This window comes from Cydia fagiglandana, chromosome 21 (assembly GCF_963556715.1).
Source record: "Cydia fagiglandana chromosome 21, ilCydFagi1.1, whole genome shotgun sequence".
Lineage (NCBI taxonomy): Eukaryota > Metazoa > Arthropoda > Insecta > Lepidoptera > Tortricidae > Cydia > Cydia fagiglandana.
In genome coordinates, this window is record NC_085952.1 from 15,053,249 (window position 1) to 15,075,113 (window position 21,865).

At 39.0% G+C, this 21,865-nt stretch overlaps 2 protein-coding genes across 3 annotated transcripts in view; one reads left to right on the plus strand and one right to left on the minus strand.

Annotated features, from left to right (window-relative positions):
• Positions 1–21,865, minus strand: part of LOC134675210 (mitoferrin) — a 50,071-nt gene that overhangs the window by 25,575 nt on the left and 2,631 nt on the right. For both annotated transcript variants that reach the window (XM_063533419.1, XM_063533420.1), the window contains exon 2: positions 18,230–18,315. In XM_063533419.1, the coding sequence (XP_063389489.1) occupies positions 18,230–18,315 (86 nt within the window). The remainder of the gene's footprint in view (positions 1–18,229; positions 18,316–21,865) is intronic.
• Positions 21,144–21,646, plus strand: LOC134675245 (general odorant-binding protein 69a-like). The gene has a single exon (XM_063533462.1). It carries the CDS (start codon positions 21,188–21,190, stop codon positions 21,593–21,595), a length of 408 nt encoding a protein of 135 aa, XP_063389532.1. The 5' UTR covers positions 21,144–21,187; the 3' UTR covers positions 21,596–21,646.

Below are 21,865 nucleotides of genomic sequence, written 5' to 3' on the forward strand. Positions count from 1 at the left end.
TAGTTTTGTCCGATCCGAGTTAACGGTACCTACTTGAGAAAACAGCAATAAAATTGTTAGGTTGACCGTAAAACACGAGCAGGGCCCAGTTTTATAAAGTTACAAGTTACAGGTTACAAGAGTACAGGCTACAGGCACCTGTAATGCACTGTGAACGGCTACAGGTGTTTTATAAATACACATAAATAATTACAGTTGTAAAGAACCACGGTCAATCTCGATTACATGTGAAATCTACAGGTGTGAAGGACATCACTATTTTAAAAAAAACGTGTGTCATAGATACTCGGTTCTCTACTAAATTATGTGTTTTTGTTTGCTGTAAAATATTAATTACTGGAAAAATGGCCAGAAATGAAGGAAAAATCGAGTGGTTGAGAGCGGCGTTCCATGCCAAGGATATACTTTTTGGGCCGTTTTCAGATTCAGATTAAGTTAGATTTAATGAAATATTTACGTAATAAGTAAATAACATGTAAATAAGTACTCTTTCACATTCTTACATTAAAATGTATCGTTTCGGTAGCGACTCAAAGATAAATACGGTGTGTATCGAAAATTATGAATAGTACACTTTACCATAATGTGAATGCACTATACTTAAATAAAGAGACGAATGCTAATAAATCAACGACAAATATCGGCAATAATCCCTTTCCATTTCCTAGTAGATAAAATAAAACGAATCGTCAATAAAATCAATATCAAACATATTGTCACTTTATTTCCTATTTACTATATATTTCAGATACATTAACAAAAACTAATAAAGTCAGTGCATGGAAAAGTATGCATGCCCTGGCACAATCGTTGGCGTTGGTGCTTAACAATAAAGAGTAAAGTTTAAAATCTCTCAGAAAACGAGTCAACAAGTAACTGCTGTTGTGCTGTTACAGGACTCAAGACGTATGTAAGTTTTTGTTACAAGTGTACCAATCTACACTTGTAATTTACAATATTTTTATAAAACGCTTGTTCGATTATGAGTTTAAAACTATAAAACTCCCGTATTTTCGTCTATGGTTGAGCTACAGGCACTTGTACCTGTAACCTGTAAAATTATAACACAGTACTTTTATAAAACGCAAATTGTAAAAAACGGAGCAAGTGTTGCCAGTAAACGCCTGTAAACTTGTAACTTGTAACTTTATAAAACTGGGCCCAGGCGTTTTCTAATTTTAATTATAAGATATTAATTCGATCTGGATTAGATGTGGCTCGGATCTGTCAGTGCCAAATGTGGTTCTTCAACCGCTTTCAAAACGTCATTTTTGACACCCGATCCACATCTAATCCAGATCGAAAATATCCTATAATTAAAATTAGAATACGCCTGTGTAGTAAAAAGATTATGAAGTAAAAGTATTGTGAAGCTCCAACGGATTATCGACTCTATCTATATGAACAATAGTGGGTATTTTCCTGGGTCATTAGTACCATTACTATGGCAACCTGTAACAAGAGAAAGTTGAATCGCCCAAACAAAATTTTGATTGGAATTGGAACTGGAAGCAATTTTGAATTGTGTAAAGTAGCTCACAACTGCAACGTCGGCGTGCAGTTCCCATACAAGTTGCAGTTCGTCTGTGCCGGCCTTTAGACTTTCACGTAGATGATTTGGTTAAAATAAACAGCTTTCGTACAGCAACAAGTTTCTGACCCGCATTCGCACCTTATTATGTTAATTACCATAATAAAGACACAATCATAGCCGCAAGGCATTAAGTCCGCCATTTGTACATTTTGAACGTGCAATATAGGCCAAGCAATAAGAAGTTATAGAGGGAAATGCTAGGAACACAATTTTTGACTCCGTAGCTTTGTTTGGACTAGTTAGGAGGTGAACATATCAAAAGTCCCCGGCCGTAGCCCCGGTGCTGGGGGGTAGAGGGGGGAAAGAAGGTCTCATTTTTCGGTTTTTCACTTATATCTTGGAAACTTTGCGTCTTAACGACATGACTACTAAGACAAACCAAAAGCTGATAAAATGTATTACAAGTTTTATTCAGTCAAGTTTTTCGATATCTTTAATAGTTTTTGAGATTTCCGCTCTTGAAAGTTTATTTAAGGCTTTCAATTTTATCTTGATATCTACATTATTGAAGCTCTTAGGCCGTGTTTGGTATCATGTTCGTATAAGTCGGGGGTGCTGAATTCATTTTTGGTATCACAATGACACCATTCCTAAGAAAAAACATGTAAACTTTCAACAAATATCTTTTTTTTTTAATTCCTCTTCACGCTTAAACCGCTCAACCGATTTAATTGAAATTTGGTGTACAGATATTTCGAGTCCCAAGACAGGACATAAGATACTTTTTATCTCAATAATCATCCTTTAAAGTTGTGAAATGGAGTATGGGGGGAATTCAACTTCGTCGACGAAACTGAATTCCTGAAGTTAATACTGCTTAAGGTAAGGTTTGAAGTCATGTTTGGTATCATTTTCATCTAAATCACAGATGTATACCACCCCAAATTTCATCTATACCGGTTCAGCGGTTATTGACTCTCCATACAAACTTCCACCTCACTTTTCACACCCTCAAAAGATGTTTTTGGTTATAAAAACTATCTTATGTCCTTTGTCAAGACTGAAACTATTTCTATACCAAATTTCAACGAAATTGGTTCAGCTGTTTAAGCGTGAAGATGGATTTAAAAAAATATGTTTTTTTTAATTTTGGTTTTACTTCGAAATAGTGTCAATGTGATACCATAAATGAATTCAGCACCCCCGATTTATACGAAAATGATACCAAACATGGCCTAACAGCTTCACTGATATAGATATCAAGATAAAATTAAAATCCCTAAATAAACTTTCAAGAGCCGGTATCCCGAAAACTATTCAAGATATCGAAAAACTTGACTGGATAAAACTTGTAACTAATTTTATCAGCTTTCGGTTTGTCTTAGTAGTCATGTCGCTAAAACGCAAAGTTTCCGAGATATCAATGAAAAACCGAAAAATTCGACCTTCTTACCCCCCTCTACCCCCCAGCACCGGGGCTACAGCCGGGGACTTTTGATATGTTCACCTCCTAACTAGTCCAAACAAAGTTACGGAGTCAAAAATTGTGTTCCTAGCATTTCCCTCTACAACGTTTTTTGAGCATTCATTTCCTGACCTAATACGGTTTAAAAAAATAAATAAATCATAACAAGAGCATATTGAATTCAAGACAGTACGAGTGTTCGTATAATATTTATAACATTATTAAGTTACAGAACTATACATTTATGTGAAACGTTGTAAAACAAGATGCTTTACTTATACACCGTGTTTTTATTGAATTCCGTTAACTTCGGGGTATGGTTAAGTACGTTTAAGAGAACTAAATGGCATAGTTAATTTTACCAAAAAAAAATTTTTTTTTCTTTTTTTGAAAAAAAAAATAAGTTTAAAAAGTAATTAAATGTATCATATAGCGTTGTTGTAACACAGGCATTAACTACATTTAACTCAACCAAACAATTGAAATCTGTGACATATCAATGTCATTTCGAACATCGATCGACCGAGATTGTACTTAAGTTTAGTAGCAAATGCATGAACTTATTCTAAACACTAATCAATATGTAAACCGGCCCTAAGGCAAGTGTACACGCTTGTAGAGGCCTTATAGGAAAAAAATTAATTATTGATTATCTCCGAAATGGAGTTAATTAGAATATCGGTGTCTTTGAGAAAGTTACTTGATTTAAGCTCAGGAATGCACCCCCGAAATTAACGGAAATCAAAAAAAACACGGTGTATATTACAATACGTTATTCACTGTAATATTACTAAAAAACATAACAGTAACAATATTATGTGTTTTCAGAAAGTTATTATTTGTCCGATAAGGTATTCGCAGTACGATTAACATGTAAATGTATTCACATGATGTTTGCACTCCGCGTGTTTATTGGCTCACTGAATTCATTTCATTATGCTAACTATACCTACTTGATGATTATTAAACTCATTACTACAGATGACATTGTATATTCATTCTCATCACGTACCAGTGAGAAGATACATAGAAAAACAGACGATGTTAGAACTAGTGATCCTAGTGCCATACCTAATCAAAATATACTGAGAACGCCATCACATGTTTACCACACTGACAATTCACTGTACGTCAGTCAGAATCAAATGGCTAGTGGCGGCTAAAGTGGCCAAATATATCGAAACACACCTAAGCTTTTCTTTTACCATTGGATATGTTTCGAAAGGATCATAACGCTATTATAACATATGCCACGTAAAACAAGTCTTCAATCCTTGTGGTCCAGGCTAGGAACCAAAAATATTCTAGACTAAATCAGCAAACTAGAACAAATACCTACTAGGCTCTCACATGACATAGCCGCATCATTAGTGCAGAATATTAACAAATCGGTAAAGCAGTGATAGCCGGGCAAGGCCGGGCGCAACTGTGATCGTCGCTGCAGATTGAGTTATTTTCTCGGCCCTGCATTACAGTGTGCACTGTGATGTAAGCTGATATAACGCAGTATACATTACATTGCAACCCTGTCAATCAAATGAAAATTATATCACTAGTGATATTCCAATATCGGCTATAGTCTGCGTTTTCAGAAACTTTATAGAAGACATTTAGAGATACTGTTAGAGGAAAGCTAGACTTCATCATTATAATACATATACACGGTGTAACATGAGTAAACCGAATAATTTTAACAGCGTATTCCTGATTATATTTAGAGATAAAAATGTCCTATAAACTTTTTTGAAATTCGCCTAGTTTCAGAGAAATTATTAATAAAAAAAAAAAACAAGTTTTTATTGTTACATAGTGTAAAAGGCCTTTTTGATGGCGATGTTGCTGCTATGGGACGTAGTCTAAATATCCTTATTGATAGATGTCAAAAAGTGACAAGTAACACTTTGCAAAAAGTAGGTTTTACGAAAAAACAGTGTAAAAATCAATTTTAAGTGACAAGTTTACCAATAACATTAATTTTTTATGTACAAGTACATTCAAAAAATTGAAAAAACAAAACAAAAAAATAAATTTTTTTTTGGCGAGTTTGACCTAAACTCATATTACATTTTTTACTTCTTTTGACCTCAGAAATGCGTGGTTAAAATTATTCGGTTTCCTCATGTTACACCGTGTATATTAATATATAATACAGTGCCATTGATCATTTGTCAGCAAAATATTCAATCACTCAACAGCAAAACCAGGCAACTTGAAGTATTGTTAGAAAAAGAATTGAAATGCGACATTCTAGCCTTAACTGAGCACTGGCTGACAAGTGATCAATTGGAAAGTATTTATATAAATAATTTTAGACTAGTCTCCCAGTTCTGTCGTAATTCGCGTGAACACGGTGGCGCATGTATTTATGTAAAAAACTCACTGAGAGTAAAAGAGTTAGACTCATTAACCGCCTTATCGGTTGAAAGATACTGTGAGATTGCTGCCATAGAGATTTTAGATTTTAATATGATAGTAGTTTGTTTATACCGAACAAATCTAATTAGAGCGTCAGACTTTTTAGATGTACTGGAGCGACTGCTCAACAAGATTAATGAATTAAAATATGATTGCGTTATAGTAGGTGATACTAATATAGACTGTTTGACCTTAACCACCGACCATAAATCCTTGGTAGATATACTGTCCTCATACGACTTTAAAAATATTGTGAATTTTCCAACTCGGGAAACTAGGACAACATCTTCCTCCCTAGATCACGTTTATATAAACCTAAACGACAACACCCTTGTAACCGCATTTCCAGCAATAACAAATATTAGCGACCACTACGGTGTCCGCGCCGTGATTGAGCGCGGGCGCATGTCAGTGCCACCGGCGCCTGCACGTACCCGCCGTGTCCGCGACTACACAGCTGCTTCCAGACTCGCCTTCGCGCGAGCCGTAGACAGCGTAGATTGGAACGAATTGTATAATAACAAAACCACCGTTGATGATCTCGCCCTTGCAATAATCAACGTTATAGTGAATAAAATGGAAATCTGTTTCCCATTTAAAATTAAACCAAACGTTTCTAAATATTCCACTTGGATTACAGAGGACATTTACAACACAAAACGACTACTGTTTGATCTTGTTCAACTCAAAAACAAGTTTCCCGATAAAGCGGAGATAGTGCAAAAAATCGCTGACCTTAAGAGTAGGTATGATAAGCTTACGTGTAATACCAAAGCAGACTTCTATGCTAGTAAAATCAATAATAGCGACAATAAGATCAAAGCCATGTGGAATATAGTCAACACAGAGACAAATAAAACCAAATCTTCCGCTTTTGACTATACAGATGTCATCAAAAACCCAGATGGCTCGCAATACTCTAGCAAATTAAATTTATTAAACGCTATGAACGAACAATTCGTTTCCGCTGCGACGCGGTGCGGGGCCCCGCCTGCTCAGCCAGTGTGCGCCCTTGCCTCGCTCTCGCACGCCCGCTCCGCTGCTGATCGCTCAATACGATTTAAACCCTTTTCACCGGCAGAGCTGTATACAATTATAATAAAGTATATTGCTAATAAACCCACCCAAGATTTATATGGCATTTCGGTTGAACTCTTACGATTCTCAGCCACTTCCCTCATTCAACCTTTGTCTTTACTTTTCAATGAATGCCTGAGAATTGGTAAGTATCCGAAATCACTTAAGGAAATAAAGGTCAGCCCGCTGTACAAGGGGAAGGGGAAGCAAGACGATCCAAGTTGTTATCGTCCCATATGTATCATACCTGCGGTCGCGAAGGTTTTTGAAAATGGGCTAACTACCCGTCTATCCCAGTTCCTTCTAAATAACAACTATCTATCGGAACGCCAGTATGCATACAGACCGGGACGATCAACCACAATGATGGCGCGCGAGGTGGTGCGCCGTGTACTTGAGGCGCGAGAGGGCAAGCTTGAGGTCGCAGTTCTTTTCTGTGACCTCTCGAAAGCCTTCGACGTAGTCGACCATGGGTTGCTGAGTTCGAAGCTCCATCACTACGGTATTCGAGGACCTGCGCAAGCCCTCATGTCAGATTTCATGAATAAAAGGACGCAGTATGTAACGGGACAAAGAGGCACCTTGAACTCACACGGCCTGTCGGCCGCCATCGGCGTCCCCCAGGGATCGTCCCTGTCAAATGTGGTATTCTCCATCTTACTTAATGATCTACCTATGGCAGTCAGTGAAGGTGAGGTCTATATGTACGCGGACGACGTTGCGGCAATTGTAACTGCCCCAAGCATCGATCAACTAGAATCGAAGCTAAACCTAGTAGCTGGACAACTTTCGAACTGGTTTGAACAAAACGGTCTCATACTAAACCTAACCAAAACGCATTTCATCCAGTTTGATTTGTCTGGGCGCAAGCGCCGTCCGTTGCATGTAGGCCTCGCCGGCGGCACCATAGACCAGGTTAAAAGTACCTCCTTTTTGGGCTTCCACATAGACCAAAGCCTAACATGGGAGAGTCATATTAATTCCCTGTGCGGCAAATTGGGAAAGGCATGTTTCGCCCTTGGCAGGCTGATGACAGTACTTCCGCTTCAGGCAGGCCGCAGCTGTTACTTCGCCAGCATACAGTCCATCGTTCAATACGGGCTTGAGCTATGGGGACGTGCGGCCGATTGGCTACGTGTATTTAGGCTCCAAAAACGAGCTATAAGGGCTATTGCTCGAGTTCCATGGTACGAGTCTGCAAGGCCTCACTTCACCAACCTAGGGATTATCACGTTGCCAGGTCTCTTGATACTGCAAATAGCCTCATACACGCGAGAGAATTTAGATAAATACCACAGGCGGGGTGACAACAGCGACCGTATTACACGATACGGGCATAAACTAGCAGCAGTGCCCCGAAGCTTAGCAAAGACGGCAAAAACTATACACGTCATGGGCCCCTCTGTGTATAATAATCTACCAACAGTAATAACAGACGCACCTAGTTTGTTAATTTTTAAAAATAAACTTAAAGCTTGGCTTGTTGAGCGGTCGTTCTATAATATAGAAGAATTTCTGACTTCGAAATATTAATGATAAAAATAGAAATCTACGCAAGTAGCTAATGTATTTAATTTTAATTTTTAATGTTATTTGTACTAGTTATGTAAGCTGACATGTAATTACCTATTACCAATAAAGAATGAGTATGAGTATGAGTATGAGTATAATCAGCAAAGCTCAAAGACAGGAATTGTTGTAGAGTCCGTAGGCTACCTGTTTGTAGGCTGACAGAAAATAAGAAAGAGCAGCGAGTATTGTGTACGAGAGTAGTAAATCGTAAATATTAGTGAGATCACTGATACTCCCTGGATAAGAATAGTGTACCTACGGTACTCTCTACTTTAAAAAAATCCTATGCTCAGCAGTGAGTATGTCCCGAACTCGGACTTCGCAACACGATACGTGACAGCATTACATTTTGATCCTCCTTCCAAGCGATCCTCCTCAGATTCTTCTAGCCAAATGTATTATTGGATCGAAAATACTCATGAGATCGCCTAACAATCATTTGAAAGGTGTACCCTTGTTTTGCCGACAAACTTTTCATCGAATATTATTTCATCGACAACGATTCATCGAAACGTTAGTACTAGTAATATTGTTTGGCGTTATTTTGTTTCATATACTATTTATTTCAATTTTTCTTACTGCGTAGAAATACTATTCATCGAATATTACTTGATCGCTGATTCGTTTCAAATTATTTTAATTGGCACAACTACTCAACATTGCAATTCATTTGTTCGACGTATTACTTTAATACATTTTTCTGTTGTAACAATTTTAGGTTTCGGTTAGGTTAGAACTGTGACCCCACACAGAAACGAACGGCTTTCAAAGTGGGTTTAGGTTAGGTTTGATATGCCACCCCATACAGAAACGAACGGCTTTCAAAGTAGGTTTAGGTTAGGTTAGAACTGCGACCCCACACAGAAACTAACGGCTTTCAAAGTAGGTTTAGGTTAGGTTAGAACTGCGACCCCAAACAGAAACGAACGGCTATCAAAGTGGGTTTAGGTTAGGTTAGAACTGCGACCCCACACAGAAAAGAATGGCTTTTAAAGTAGGTTTAGGTTAGGTTAGAACTGCAACCCCACACAAAAACCGGGCAAGTGCGAGTCGGACTCGCGCACGAAGGGTTCCGTACCATAATGCAAAAAAAAAACAAAAAAAAGCAAAAAGAAAACGGTCACCCATCCAAGTACTGACCCCTCCCGACGTTGCTTAACTTTGGTCAAAAATCACGTTTGTTGTATGGGAGCCCCATTTAAATCTTTATTTTATTCTGTTTTTAGTATTTGTTGTTATAGCGGCAACAGAAATACATCATCTGTGAAAATTTCAACTGTCTAGCTATCACGGTTCGTGAGATACAGCCTGGTGACAGACGGACGGACGGACGGACGGACGGACGGACGGACAGCGAAGTCTTAGTAATAGGGTCCCGTTTTACACTTTGGGTACGGAACCCTAAAAACGAACGGCTTTCAAAGTAGGTTTAGATTAGGTTAGAACTGCGACTCCACACAGAAACGAACGGCTATCAAAGTAGGTTTAGGTTAGGTTAGAACTGCGACCCCACACAGAAACTAACGGCTTTCAAAGTAGGTTTAGGTTAGGTTAGAACTGCGACCCCACACAGAAACTAACGGCTTTCAAAGTAGGTTTAGGTTAGGTTAGAACTGCGACCCCAAACAGAAACGAACGGCTATCAAAGTCAAATATTACATATTGTAATAATATTATGCGTAATAAATTTTATTAAATGCAATCCAAAATGAAATAAGAAAACCCGTAAAGAAATACCACGATATAAACTATATACGAAATAACTCGAGTGCCAATTAAAAGTCCCAGATTTAAATTTACTAGTATCAATTCTTCGACGCAGTGACTTGTCGATGAAATGAAAATACTTGAAACGTTGTCTTCGAAATAACATTCGATGAAATGTCTGTCGGCAATTCAAAGGTAAACCCATTTGAAACATTATGTACAAAGCTAAAAATGCACCTTTGTTGACCTCTCCTCACTAGGAGCCGGGTCGTCTACGAGTCAAATTCGCCAGCTTCCGTCGTTTCACTCCACTGGCCATTGTTATCTACATTACATCATAATCATATCACGCACCGCAACTGCGATTCTCAGGATGTGACCGATTTTGATTGCTAGCTGGCTGGTTGACAGACGGACTTAACTGATCAAAAGTGGACTTTATCTCGTTGTAATACAGTTCAAAAAGTAACATTTTCTTGTGTCTTCAATGATACAGTCACAGAAACAGCACAAGACATTACCTACTAACTCGTTGCAATAAAGTTGTCGATGTTGATATGAACTTTTGCCAGTGTTTCTAAGAGATTACGAAGGCGATTTCACCTTCGAAACGTGAGATGCAATAAAAAAATTCAAGTTTATTTATATATGTAGTATGCGACTCGCTAGGCGGGTTCTCTGTTCGTAAGCTCTTTTTGCTACATACGGTTTTTCCCATGTTACATGAAAAACACAATGTTACTTTCTAAAGACGCTATGTTATGTTTGTTTAATATATATTTTGGTCGCGAAACGCGCTCGTTGTATGCTCACGTCGCGTTTATCTTTCAGCAATTATCTTAAATAGACCGCCGTCTATTGCGATTGTTATTGCACAACGAAATCGCGGCACTTCATGATACTTCATCATTCTTAATATTCTTATCACGCTTATTTGGCAGGTTTTGGACCGCAAACCGACCCAGAAGCATTTTTTAAACTCTATAATTAAACGATTATGCTGATTGATCGATTTACGAAAACTGAAGCACAATTTTTATGGAATACATACTAGTGTCTGCCCTCAACGTTTGCGTGGAAATGATAAATATGTACTATGGCCTTCCCCGGGCCTCAAACTATCTCAATACCTATCGGTTCAATCGTGAATAGGTCATAGTAAGGACAGACAGACAAAAAGGATTAATATAAGTAGGGATACCTACGACGATGATCTCGTGCACCTCATCAGAATCGATCTATATTTTAAAGCACTGCTGTAACCAATTTCAGATTGCTATTTGCTATTGCACAACGAAATCGTAATAGTCATATTCGAGTAAATTCTGCGGACATTGCAAATTATCAGCCGGCCGGATGCGCTACACTTCAATTACATTAAACGAGGTAATTTTCCTTCGACGTATAGCCTTTTTATTATAATAAACCAGAAATCAAGGACGTCTGACTATCGTCAAGGACTTCCGATTTCCAAGTATAATTTCGATTCGCAAAGCATTCCAAAGATTCGACCCACAAAGGTACCTATAGTATTTATAGTTGTTTATTTGTGATTCCCCGCACATTTTCAAGGCCTCGTGATGAATCATATAGTTAATTATACGCAGTTAGGAAGGAGTATCTGTCAGCAAGTCCTCAAAATACTGCAAAACGCAAGTTGTCATAATAAAAGAAGTCACATGCTTTAGCACGTTGTATTTACTGTATCTACTCTACATACTTCCAAAAAAAGATCAATGTTTTGTATATGTCGTTACGTAAGCTTAGCAACTTCTGCTGTGATTGAGACTACATATAGTAGGTACTTATACCTATAATTCTTTATAACTATGTCCAAGATCTCCGAAGATTCCAACCCCCAGAAGAATTGAACAATAAATATAATGATCTCGTCAAGTACTCTTAACATTGTAGTATCGTTAGCGATTCAATAGATGACTATGAAGTCAGGTCGCCGTCTCCGTACATCGTGACTGTAATCATATAGTTCAACCAATCAATCAACAATCAAATCAGTCCATTCTTGTAGGTGGGCAAAGGCCTCTTGTTTCTGCTTTGAAGACGTGCGTATAAATATTAGCGTTTCCGAAAGGTTATCGTGGATATACCAGGCATTTCAAAAGGGATTACAGCTAGTTCTATTAGTAACACGAGCCAGTTAATTATATGTCAAACCAAATTCCCGCTGTCCAAGAGACATTTTCTTTCGTAGAATTCCCTAGTAACCGTCAAACAATTCATTCATTTTTGCGAAACCCATAATTCATAGTTCATACCATAATATTAAGGATTCTTATAGTAACAGACAGGAAAAAACCATGCCAAGTGCAAAATTTATTGCTCTTTTTATCTCAGGAATGAAGTGTACAACTGATAAGTAGCAGATAATTCGGATTAGCTGTTATCATAGTCGACTTTACTGCATCGAAGGAGAGCTTGTTTTATGATTATGGGACGAAAAACTATGAAGTGATATCGGATACTACAATCGTATCTACAATCATTGATAGATGATCGCTCGAATTCTCATATAAATATTGTTATGAAAATGCACTGAAAATGTCCTGTTCTGTTTGAATGTCATTAATGTCAACAGCAAACTGGTTCTGTTTGATAGCTGCCGTAATCTTAGCGATTATTCTAAATCTCGTTTGCGTCCTCAGGAGCACTGCTGTAGACTAGGGCCCACTCTTCAACTTTTTTCCTCCACTTCGCGAGGGCTTTGGCATCCTTTTCGGAAACCATTATGCGTTGTCATCACTAAGATTAAGACAGCCGCTGTGATTTGTCACGAGTCTAAAAACTAGACTTGTGGCAAATGCCTCGGATTGCGTGCGTCTTTTTCTTTCCGGAATTTGCATGTCACTCAAGCAATTCGAAACGCCTCAATTTATATGGAAATCCACACAATAATATAACTCAATTCTATTCTATCTCTTAGCTTGAGTGTAATATAGACGGTTTTGAGGCCTGTTCTTTGAGTTAATCCACAGACTTAATCACATCACTGGATGATATGATTAAGAAACATCAAAGCAGCGAAATTCCTTATCACAATCGTGCTTATCACTAGTTATATCTAATACTATTTCACGTACTATAGATAAAATATGGGAGCGCCGTATTACACACCAGATTTTGATGTAAAAACATTAGTAATGTTTCGTTGTAAATTTTGATATACAAACAGCAACACATTTAAAGTACCTTCTCTGTCTTCATTACACATTCTCATTTATACGTCGATTTCCTACAAAGTCTCGATGTTGATTTCCTTTGCAAATTCCCTACTTCTTTTAAGAGGTTAATAATAGTTATTATTTTATATGAGGAAAGAAAACTTTTCGTAAAAATTAGGTTGTTGTAACATAGGTAGTTCGAAGAAAAAAAACCGGTCAAGTACGAGTCGCACTCGCGTTCCAAGGGTCATTACTAATTTTTAACAATGTACATATTTATTTATGTGGAACGTGAATGAAATATCTTTCAAATCAAAAACTAATAAGTAATTAAGTGGTAAAGAAACTATCTTGTGTACCTATTATTTTCATAATTTTGGACCCAGTGGTTTCTGAGATAAAGGGCGGGGGGGGGGGGGGGGAGGGATGGTCGGACAGACAAATAGACAGACGCCTTTTTTTCCTTTTGAGGTACGGAACCCTAAAAACGGGGGTATTTCAATAATTCCAAGAAGTTAGTCATCTTAATCTGCAACATTTTACACACGTTAAACAACAAGACAAAAAATACACGCTCTTATGGCTCTACAAATAAAATAATGTCTATTGCGTTTTAGATCTAACATATTATTTATTAGGTTACAGCACTATTTATGTCAATGATATCGGCGTAAAAGGGGACGCCCCGGCAGTGGTAGGCTGGTACCACTCAGCTAAATGTAGGCGTCCACCACGCAAATGTCATTTGCATATACAGGGTAGATATGAGCGCCGATAGGCATTTAGCCGGCGGCGGCGCGCCGGTCAAAATCGGTCGGCGGCGGCGGCGAATCGGCGGCGTGGCATTGCAAACACCTTTGATTAATGAAAAAATAATTCAAACCGAAATTTTAGCGAAAAAACATGTTTTAGCTGTAAGAAAGTTATAAAATAAGTGCATTTTTCAATTTCAAGGATAATTTATTGAATAAACGTACTAAAATAGTTTTATATAGTATTAACACTCGCATAAACGGTATCGCGCTGCATCAAAGCCGGTCTTCTTGGTGAGGCTCTAGCCGGAAGATCTTTGCGAGGCCCTTATCGTTTGTGCTAACTAAACAGTAGCGGATTGACTATATCATCAGGAAAACATCTTGTCGACAAGCTTTGTCGTTAACCAAAATCAACCCAACAATACCGATTTGTCTAAAGGCGAGGCTCGAGGCCGAGCTCCACCTAACACCGAAGACCTGATTCCGACGCCTTCCCATGTCAGCATGCGAGGCCAGAGGCTGAGCTGCTGGTATTAAGCTTTCTGCTTAGAATCGAACGCCAATTGTGAGCTTGGCTGACGGCCGAATGCCTGAAGCGCCGATTGCGGTGCGCTTCTGTGCAAGGCCGAAGACCAAGCTGCAAGAGAGCAGAGCTTAGAATTGAATTAGTGGTCCAGTGTAAGCAAGTCCGAAGGCCGATAAGACCGAGGCCATAATGCTAAAAACCTGGAGATGCAGGCGCATTCGTGCGAGGCCGAAGGCCGTGCTGCAGTGGAGCTAAGATCGGACAAAAACCAATGACCAAACATTTTAAAAGCGAGGCCGAAAGTTGAGCTCCAAACAGAGCCGAAAACTTGGCGGTTCAGATAGTGGCATACTTCCATGCGAGCGATGCGAGGCCAAAGATTGAGCTTCGAGAGAGCAAAGTTTGAAATTTGAACAATGGCCAAGTTTAAATGAGAGCCGTTTCCGTTTCCGACGCTCTTCCTTTGGACTTGAAAACGCTTAATATCTGAAATTAACCCCTTTTTACACATTTTAAAAACATTCAGCCATGCTTGCAATGGTTAATTTGGCGGTGAATGACGGATAACCTAACCAGCTAGCAAAATTTTTAATTTCGTTGTCCTAAGTCTAGTAGCGCGGTTACCAGACAGAAAAGTTTGAATTTACCTTCGATATTTTTTCATTATATGGACCTAAACTACCTTTTGAATGTCTATAAGCTATTCAGAGTGGCGCCGTTAAAGATCTAAACTAGATAAAATCTGATTCTGAAAGTAGTAGTATCTCACAAGGTCACGCCGATGCCACGCCGATAGCGCAGCGTCGGCGGCGGCGGCGCGAAAATTTCGTCGGCGGCGGCGGCGCGCCGGCGCGGCGCTCATATCTAATACAGGGTGATTCCGGGGTCGTGGAGCAAGCGATCAAGGCATGATACACAAGCCCATACTGAACAACTTTTACTATGGGACCAACTCCGAAATCGCGAAAAAAAAATTGGTAGTTTCATACATTTCGGCCGATCACTGTATTATGCCTTGATCGCTGGCTTTACTATGGGACCAAATCCGAAATCGCGAAAAAAAACTGGCCTTCCCATAGAACACGACAACATGTGATCGGCCGAAATGTATGAAACTACCAATTTTTTTTTTCGCGATTTCGGAGTTGGTCCCATAGTAAAAGTTGTTCAGTATGGGCTTGTGTATCATGCCTTGATCGCTTGCTCCACGACCCCGGAATCACCCTGTATACATATTTACTCTATCGATCGTATAGTATAGCATACGCTAAGCTGCTACGAGAAACCATTGGGTTACAATATTGAAAATCATTAAATTAATCCTATGATTGTATTGAGCTACTTATGTCAAACTTAAAAAACTTATAGGTGCAGATTGCTTGCAAATAATACATATATTAATGGATGATCGCTAGCTGTTTACACGTGCCAACCTATACTTTTTCTAAGTGGAAAGAGCCCGCGAAAAGAAACTCACTCATCGCTATACGCTATGAGCTGGCTACAAGCGATAATATCGCTACTCGCTAAGAATCGCTACTGCACAGAGTCGCAGACATCTAGCCTCCTGAGACCCAGAGTAATTTTTGCAGTTTTGAATTTAGAACCGTCCTTTATTCCATTCAAGTATAAATTCGATTTTAATTTGTTTTTTTAAAAGGATCTCAGGACTTAGGAGGCTAGAGCACATTCTATAAAACCAGAAATTGCCATTCTACTTTTCTAAAGCGGCGGCAACACTAGCCATAACGCCATCGGTCAAGCGCGCGACAAACGCGCTACCTATAAATTTGTAATTTCTTTATACAATGGGGCCCTGCCTGTTGGGACGACCCTAAGCAAATGGATTCACATCGGCATACCTAAGATGATGACCCTGACTCTGACTACGCTAGTCCAATGAAGTATTTACTTTGCGTAGTTGTATTGATTATTTGACGCTAGTGTTCGATTGCGTTCCTGCGTCCGCGGCCGCTGAATATTTCATGAGTGGTTGACGCACGGCGGTCGCCATTGACCTTCTAAATCGGCATCGGTCAAACTTCTGCCCCATTTCCTCGCACGAAACTGGGTTAACTAGCAGGCATCTTTGTGGGCCCGTGTTCAAAAGGTATCATTTCTGTCTGGGAAATTATTTTTGATAACCTATGCCTAACCTACAGTGCGAAGGTTATCATGAAAATCATCGCGGAGCAAACACGTAAAGGACTACATAATAAATAATATGTTGTATTACTATACATATTCAGTAAATCACATCCTGATGCACCGTGTCGGCACACTGCACTGCACCCAACGTTGATGCTAGAGACTAAAGGCGGGATTCCACGAGTGTGGGGCACAAGTATTTTTGTACATAATAATACATAGCTTGTGCCGCACACTGGTGGAATCCCCCCTTTAGAGAGACCCCCCGCCTTTTTTCGTGGTAAGAAGGCAAAAGCTAATCGCTTGGCGTTGACACTTGCACACGATAATAAGTTTGTATGAATATTAGTAATGTTACATGAAAACAGCAACATTTAACTGATCCCTAATGGTTCTTATGTCTTAGCAATAAGGTTTAAAAATAGTTAACAGTTAGGTTGTTGTTCCATACAGTCGTCAGTGACGCTGACGCCCGACATTGACCTTCCGATTCTTCGATCAAACTTTACTCCATTTACTGGTCGACCTTTAGTCTCATTGTGTCATCAGAACTACAGTTTGGGACGTCACGCGAACAGTTGGTTCCGCTAGTTTACGTTTAGTTACTTATTTAATTTACAAGTTTTATAGAGGCCACGATAACCACGTTGTGCTGCATGTAAGCTGCTGTGAACTAAAATAAAATCGATGGCATATAGTAACAAATCTTGATGAAAGAAAAGGCCAATCCTGCCCGTGAAAAGGTAATATTAGCTAACGAATAAGAGGTCTGGTCGTGGTCAATTGGTCTAAAAGTTTGGACATCCACTACCTCAAGCCCTAGGCCAGCCCCGGGCCCCGGTAGCAATTGTTGAATGCATAGCTCCGCGCAAATAAGAGCGGTTCAAGGTACTTAGTAGACGTAACATGAAAATAATAGGTATTTTATTGGACTATCTTGCAAATCACCGTGATTCGTGACGCCAAAGCTAAAGATTTACGTCAGAAAATCCATGAACACATAATTTGTAAAATCACCTATATTGATTTATAATAGATATCGTAAACGAACAAGACCACGTGAATCGGACTTTTAGCAAACGGTGATGTTTTATGTTTTCGACCAAGTACCTACGGGAAGGGCTACGTCTTTCACCGCGCAGCATCAAAACTATTGAATAAATTGATGAAATATAAGTCAAACGATTTATATTTATAGTCCGGGTCGCATAGTCTAATCTAATGGCTTGACAGTAAAAACAAAAAGGTCATGGGGTAACATGGCGTTGATAATTTACTCAGTACCTCCCTTATATTACAACACATGTTTAAATGAATTTCGGCCGGGTCGCCAGATGGCACGGGTCATACGTTTAGCGCGCGATAAGCATGCTGACAGGCTGACAGTCACTCGACGAGGTGTCGATAGCAGCCGCACGTACGCTGATAGCGATAACCTATCGTGGGCGCGCCTCCAGACGACATGGCGGAACGTTTGTGGTGAATGGAGGGAAATAACTAAGAAGCGAAGGTCTAGAAGATCTTAACTTCATGGAGCGTGATCTTAGATGCGATTACGTATACATTTTGCCAAATAAATAATCTATACTCGTAAGACGTAATCTTAGAGAGATAAGGAAATCCTTGTCCAGTTTTAGTTACTTTATAATTATGGCCAGAGCTCGGAAAGGGTGAGCTATTTGCCTTATAATATGACGTAAGACATGTCAAATCAAAAATAAATAAATAAATAGCTCACCCTGTCCGCCCTCTAAATTCTCTAATTATAACACAGGAATTGTGTATCATCTGCCAGGGGATGTCTGTGGAGGAGGATCTCGTAGAGAGCGTTAATAGAACCTTAGGGTTTACCTGAGCAAGCCTTCCCGCCGGACCATGTGTCGGAAGGTCTCCGTTATGGAGCTGTTGTGGGCCGTCCGGAGCGACTGCATCCGCGTCTGAAACACACACACAGCGCTTCAGTGCGTCTGGCTCTACCAGCGTAGGGACCACCATTCGACACGAGAGGTATAGGCACGGCCTAGCATAGCGATCTCATAACGACGGCCCGTGGGCACTCGTTTAGAGACCCCTGGCTTAGCAAATTCGCGCACACATAATGTTTAGAGTTAGCTCCATGTGTTGCCCTGTAATGTACAGTTGCCTTACTTCCTGGTAAGCCTGGACAATCTGGCCATGTCTCGATTTGAAGCAGTATCTCGGTAACCGTAGGTACATATACATATTATCCCGGTGTTTGAAAAACCATAAATATGGTGTTCTAATCTACTTTTATATATAAAATGTATGTGCCAATGCTACTATAATCGTCGCCGTATTTGTGGCAACCTTACTGTAACGTTTTATGTGAAAAAGCTCAGATATTCCCGGTTTTCAATATCAAAACACGACACGCGAGCATGCTCTGATTATAATTATTATATCGTTGATAAGACGATGCGCTACTTAGTCTGCTGTAAAGAATCGGCAAAACATACAATGCAAACATAGATAACCTTCGGCAAGCATTTACACTACACTTAATACGCTGTGGAATGTTTTCTTCGGTAGCTTTCACTGATATTTTAGTATTGGATGCCTTCGCAATTCAGCTAGTTTTGAGTGTCCTCGTGGCCCTTTTTGCAGAACAAATTGAGTTCAGCTATTTTGCTTTGTCACGATCGAGAAATACCGCTGGACATTGCAACAACTTGGTAAATAAAGAAAGCAACTAAAGTCTAAAGTTACTGCGCGAGCGAAATTTCAAAATAATCTACACATGCTCTTACTTTGTTAAAAACCTTTTGAACACTTCACCCATTTAGGTTCTCATCTAGGCTGCTAAACTTATTGTACCTATCCTACTTATGTTAAACGTCATGCCACTACAGTATTGTTACATATCTAAGGGTTGGTTTGGTTGCACCAAATCGTCTGTCACCGTTAGCGTTTCCAATTAGCGGAAGTTTCGGAGAGTTAGACTAAAATAAGTCTGCAACGATTTTGATAGCAGCAGCAGTGCAAGTGTTATTTATACGTCATAGTTTCATAGACGCTTGACGTTTAAAATAACACTTGCGCTGCGTGTGCTATCAAAATCGTTGCAGACTTATCTTGGTTTAACTCTACTTGTAGATCTCTGCTGCCTGACGTTGATCAGTCTGTTAACTGTGGTTGGTGCAACACCTAAGATCACTAAGATCTAGACAAGATGTCAATGAAATATTATGTAAATGTTCAGTTTTAGGTGTTTGGTGAATAGGTAACTCTATCTGGTTCTGGCATTACAACCATTTTTATCACAAATAAATCAACAAAAGTCTATTCACCAATGTTGGTGAACCTGAAATTGACATTGACATGTGTTAGTGACATTTCTGAAGTACAATCTATATAGTTTTTGTCCCTCATGCATCACTTCATACGAATTTTGGTGGATCGGCCGGTAAATACATAACTTTTGACCTAATGGAATGGAATTAATCAAGGACATTCCTTAGGAGCTTATCAGTGGTGTGATTACGATGTTTTTCCGCGATTATTTGATAAATAAGTCGGTCATGATTATGACGACCGCGCCTCTGACTTCCTAGAGTTATGAGTAGGCCAGCACATCGGCTGCGTATATGTACGTGCGCTAGCATCTTGGAGCCGTGAACACACAGGTCACGCAAGCGATGTGCCGTCTCTCATAAGCATCTGTGTATTACAACGCACACGTGCACGTCTACGAACACGCATTCGGTGTGCCACGCCTTTATTTAAGTAGCTCACGATAAATTAATCATCAGTTTATAGTCTGTGGTAAACATTTAAGATATTGTTGTAAAATTATCAGATTGTTACTTTTGTTTTTTTATCTATTAATGATGGCTGTATCACATCATCCTAAAAACTTCACTACAAGTATTTGCAAACAATTAAATTACTCATTTCCTTGTGTGATGATGCCCGAATATCCTGTATTTACTGTAGCCATATGTATGGAAGTTAGGGAAAAAAGCAATATAATGAATTAAAATCTTATCATAGCAAAGATTAGTATTTAATTGGCTGCCACCTGATATACTATCAATACAGTGTGATAACAGGACTGGCAAACTGTTTAAAGCACTTCATAAGAATCATAAGTGATAACCAATTATATGTTTAAGTACCTAACTAACAGTACAACACTGAAATCAACTCGAAGAGAGAATTTTATTGTCTACTCTACATAAATAATATGAGTTGTATACTTCATAGGTATAAATATTGGCTTAACTTCCTACAAAAATATTAGACTGTATATCACATGTTTTTCCAGCCTACCAATAAATGTTGCACTTCCTATAAACCACAAGTACAGAATTCTCATGTAAACTTCAAACTACTAATCACATGACTTCAGGAAAAAACAGACCAAAAGGTAGTATTAAATATGTATAATTATGTTGACATGTTATGCTATTAAGTGTTTACCAAGTGACACCTCAAAACATGGAGATATCAAACTGTCAATTTGTGAGGATGACAAAAAACGACAACTCATCAATTCAGTTAAAAGTAGGCTATGATTTTCTCACATGACTTGACAGAAATAGAAAAATATTGCAGATTACAGAGGACGATAAACACACTCAATTCACAACAAAGAAACAAGATTTTAACAAGCCAGGATGATAAACTGTGTAATTGAATAGACAACCAAACTCAGTAAACTGGTGATTACCGAGCCCGGCCAGAACATGCTCCTTATATAAGGTGTCTCCGTAAAATGCCCTCCACTATCATACCACTTTCTGACAAACTATCACAATATTTTAGTATTTTTTGGTCCTTTTTAGAAAAATGTCCAGGTGTGGAGTTTTCAGTGCCATTGTGGCAATATTGGTGCTTGGAGTAAGCTGCATGGACGACGAAATGGTGGAATTAATGAAAATGTTACGTGAGAACTGTGGAGAGGAAACAGGTGTTGACCTCAGCTTAGTGGAGAAAGTGAATCAAGGAGCAGATTTGATGCCCGACCCTAAACTGAAATGCTACACCAAATGCATCATGGAGACAGCGGGTATGTTGTCAGAGGGAGAGGTAGATGTTGAGGCAGTGGTGGCAATGCTACCTGAAGATATGAAGAACAAAAATGAGAAGAGCATACGAGCCTGCGGAACACAGAAAGGTGGGGATGACTGTGAGACTGCATTCCTCACCCAGGTATGCTGGCAGAAAGCAAACAAGGCAGACTACTTTTTAGTTTAAACTTTATCTTAAATAGTTGACAATGTTCAATAAAATTTTATTGTTAAATCACTTTTGTTTACTGTCTTTATCATACCCGTCCAATAAAAATCACTCAATGTTTATTTAAAGTTAAAATCAATCATTTGTAGTTCTCAGACAAAAGTAACATGTTTATAATTGTCTATAATGGCACTACTAAGTCATCCAAGTCATACAAATATTGCATATATACCCAGTAGCAATTTTACGAGAGAACATCACTTATTATGTCTAGTATACTTTCGTATT

Bases quoted from the DNA above. Each gene is read 5' to 3' on its own strand.
- LOC134675245 (XM_063533462.1), top strand. From the start codon at position 21,188: ATGTCCAGGTGTGGAGTTTTCAGTGCCATTGTGGCAATATTGGTGCTT.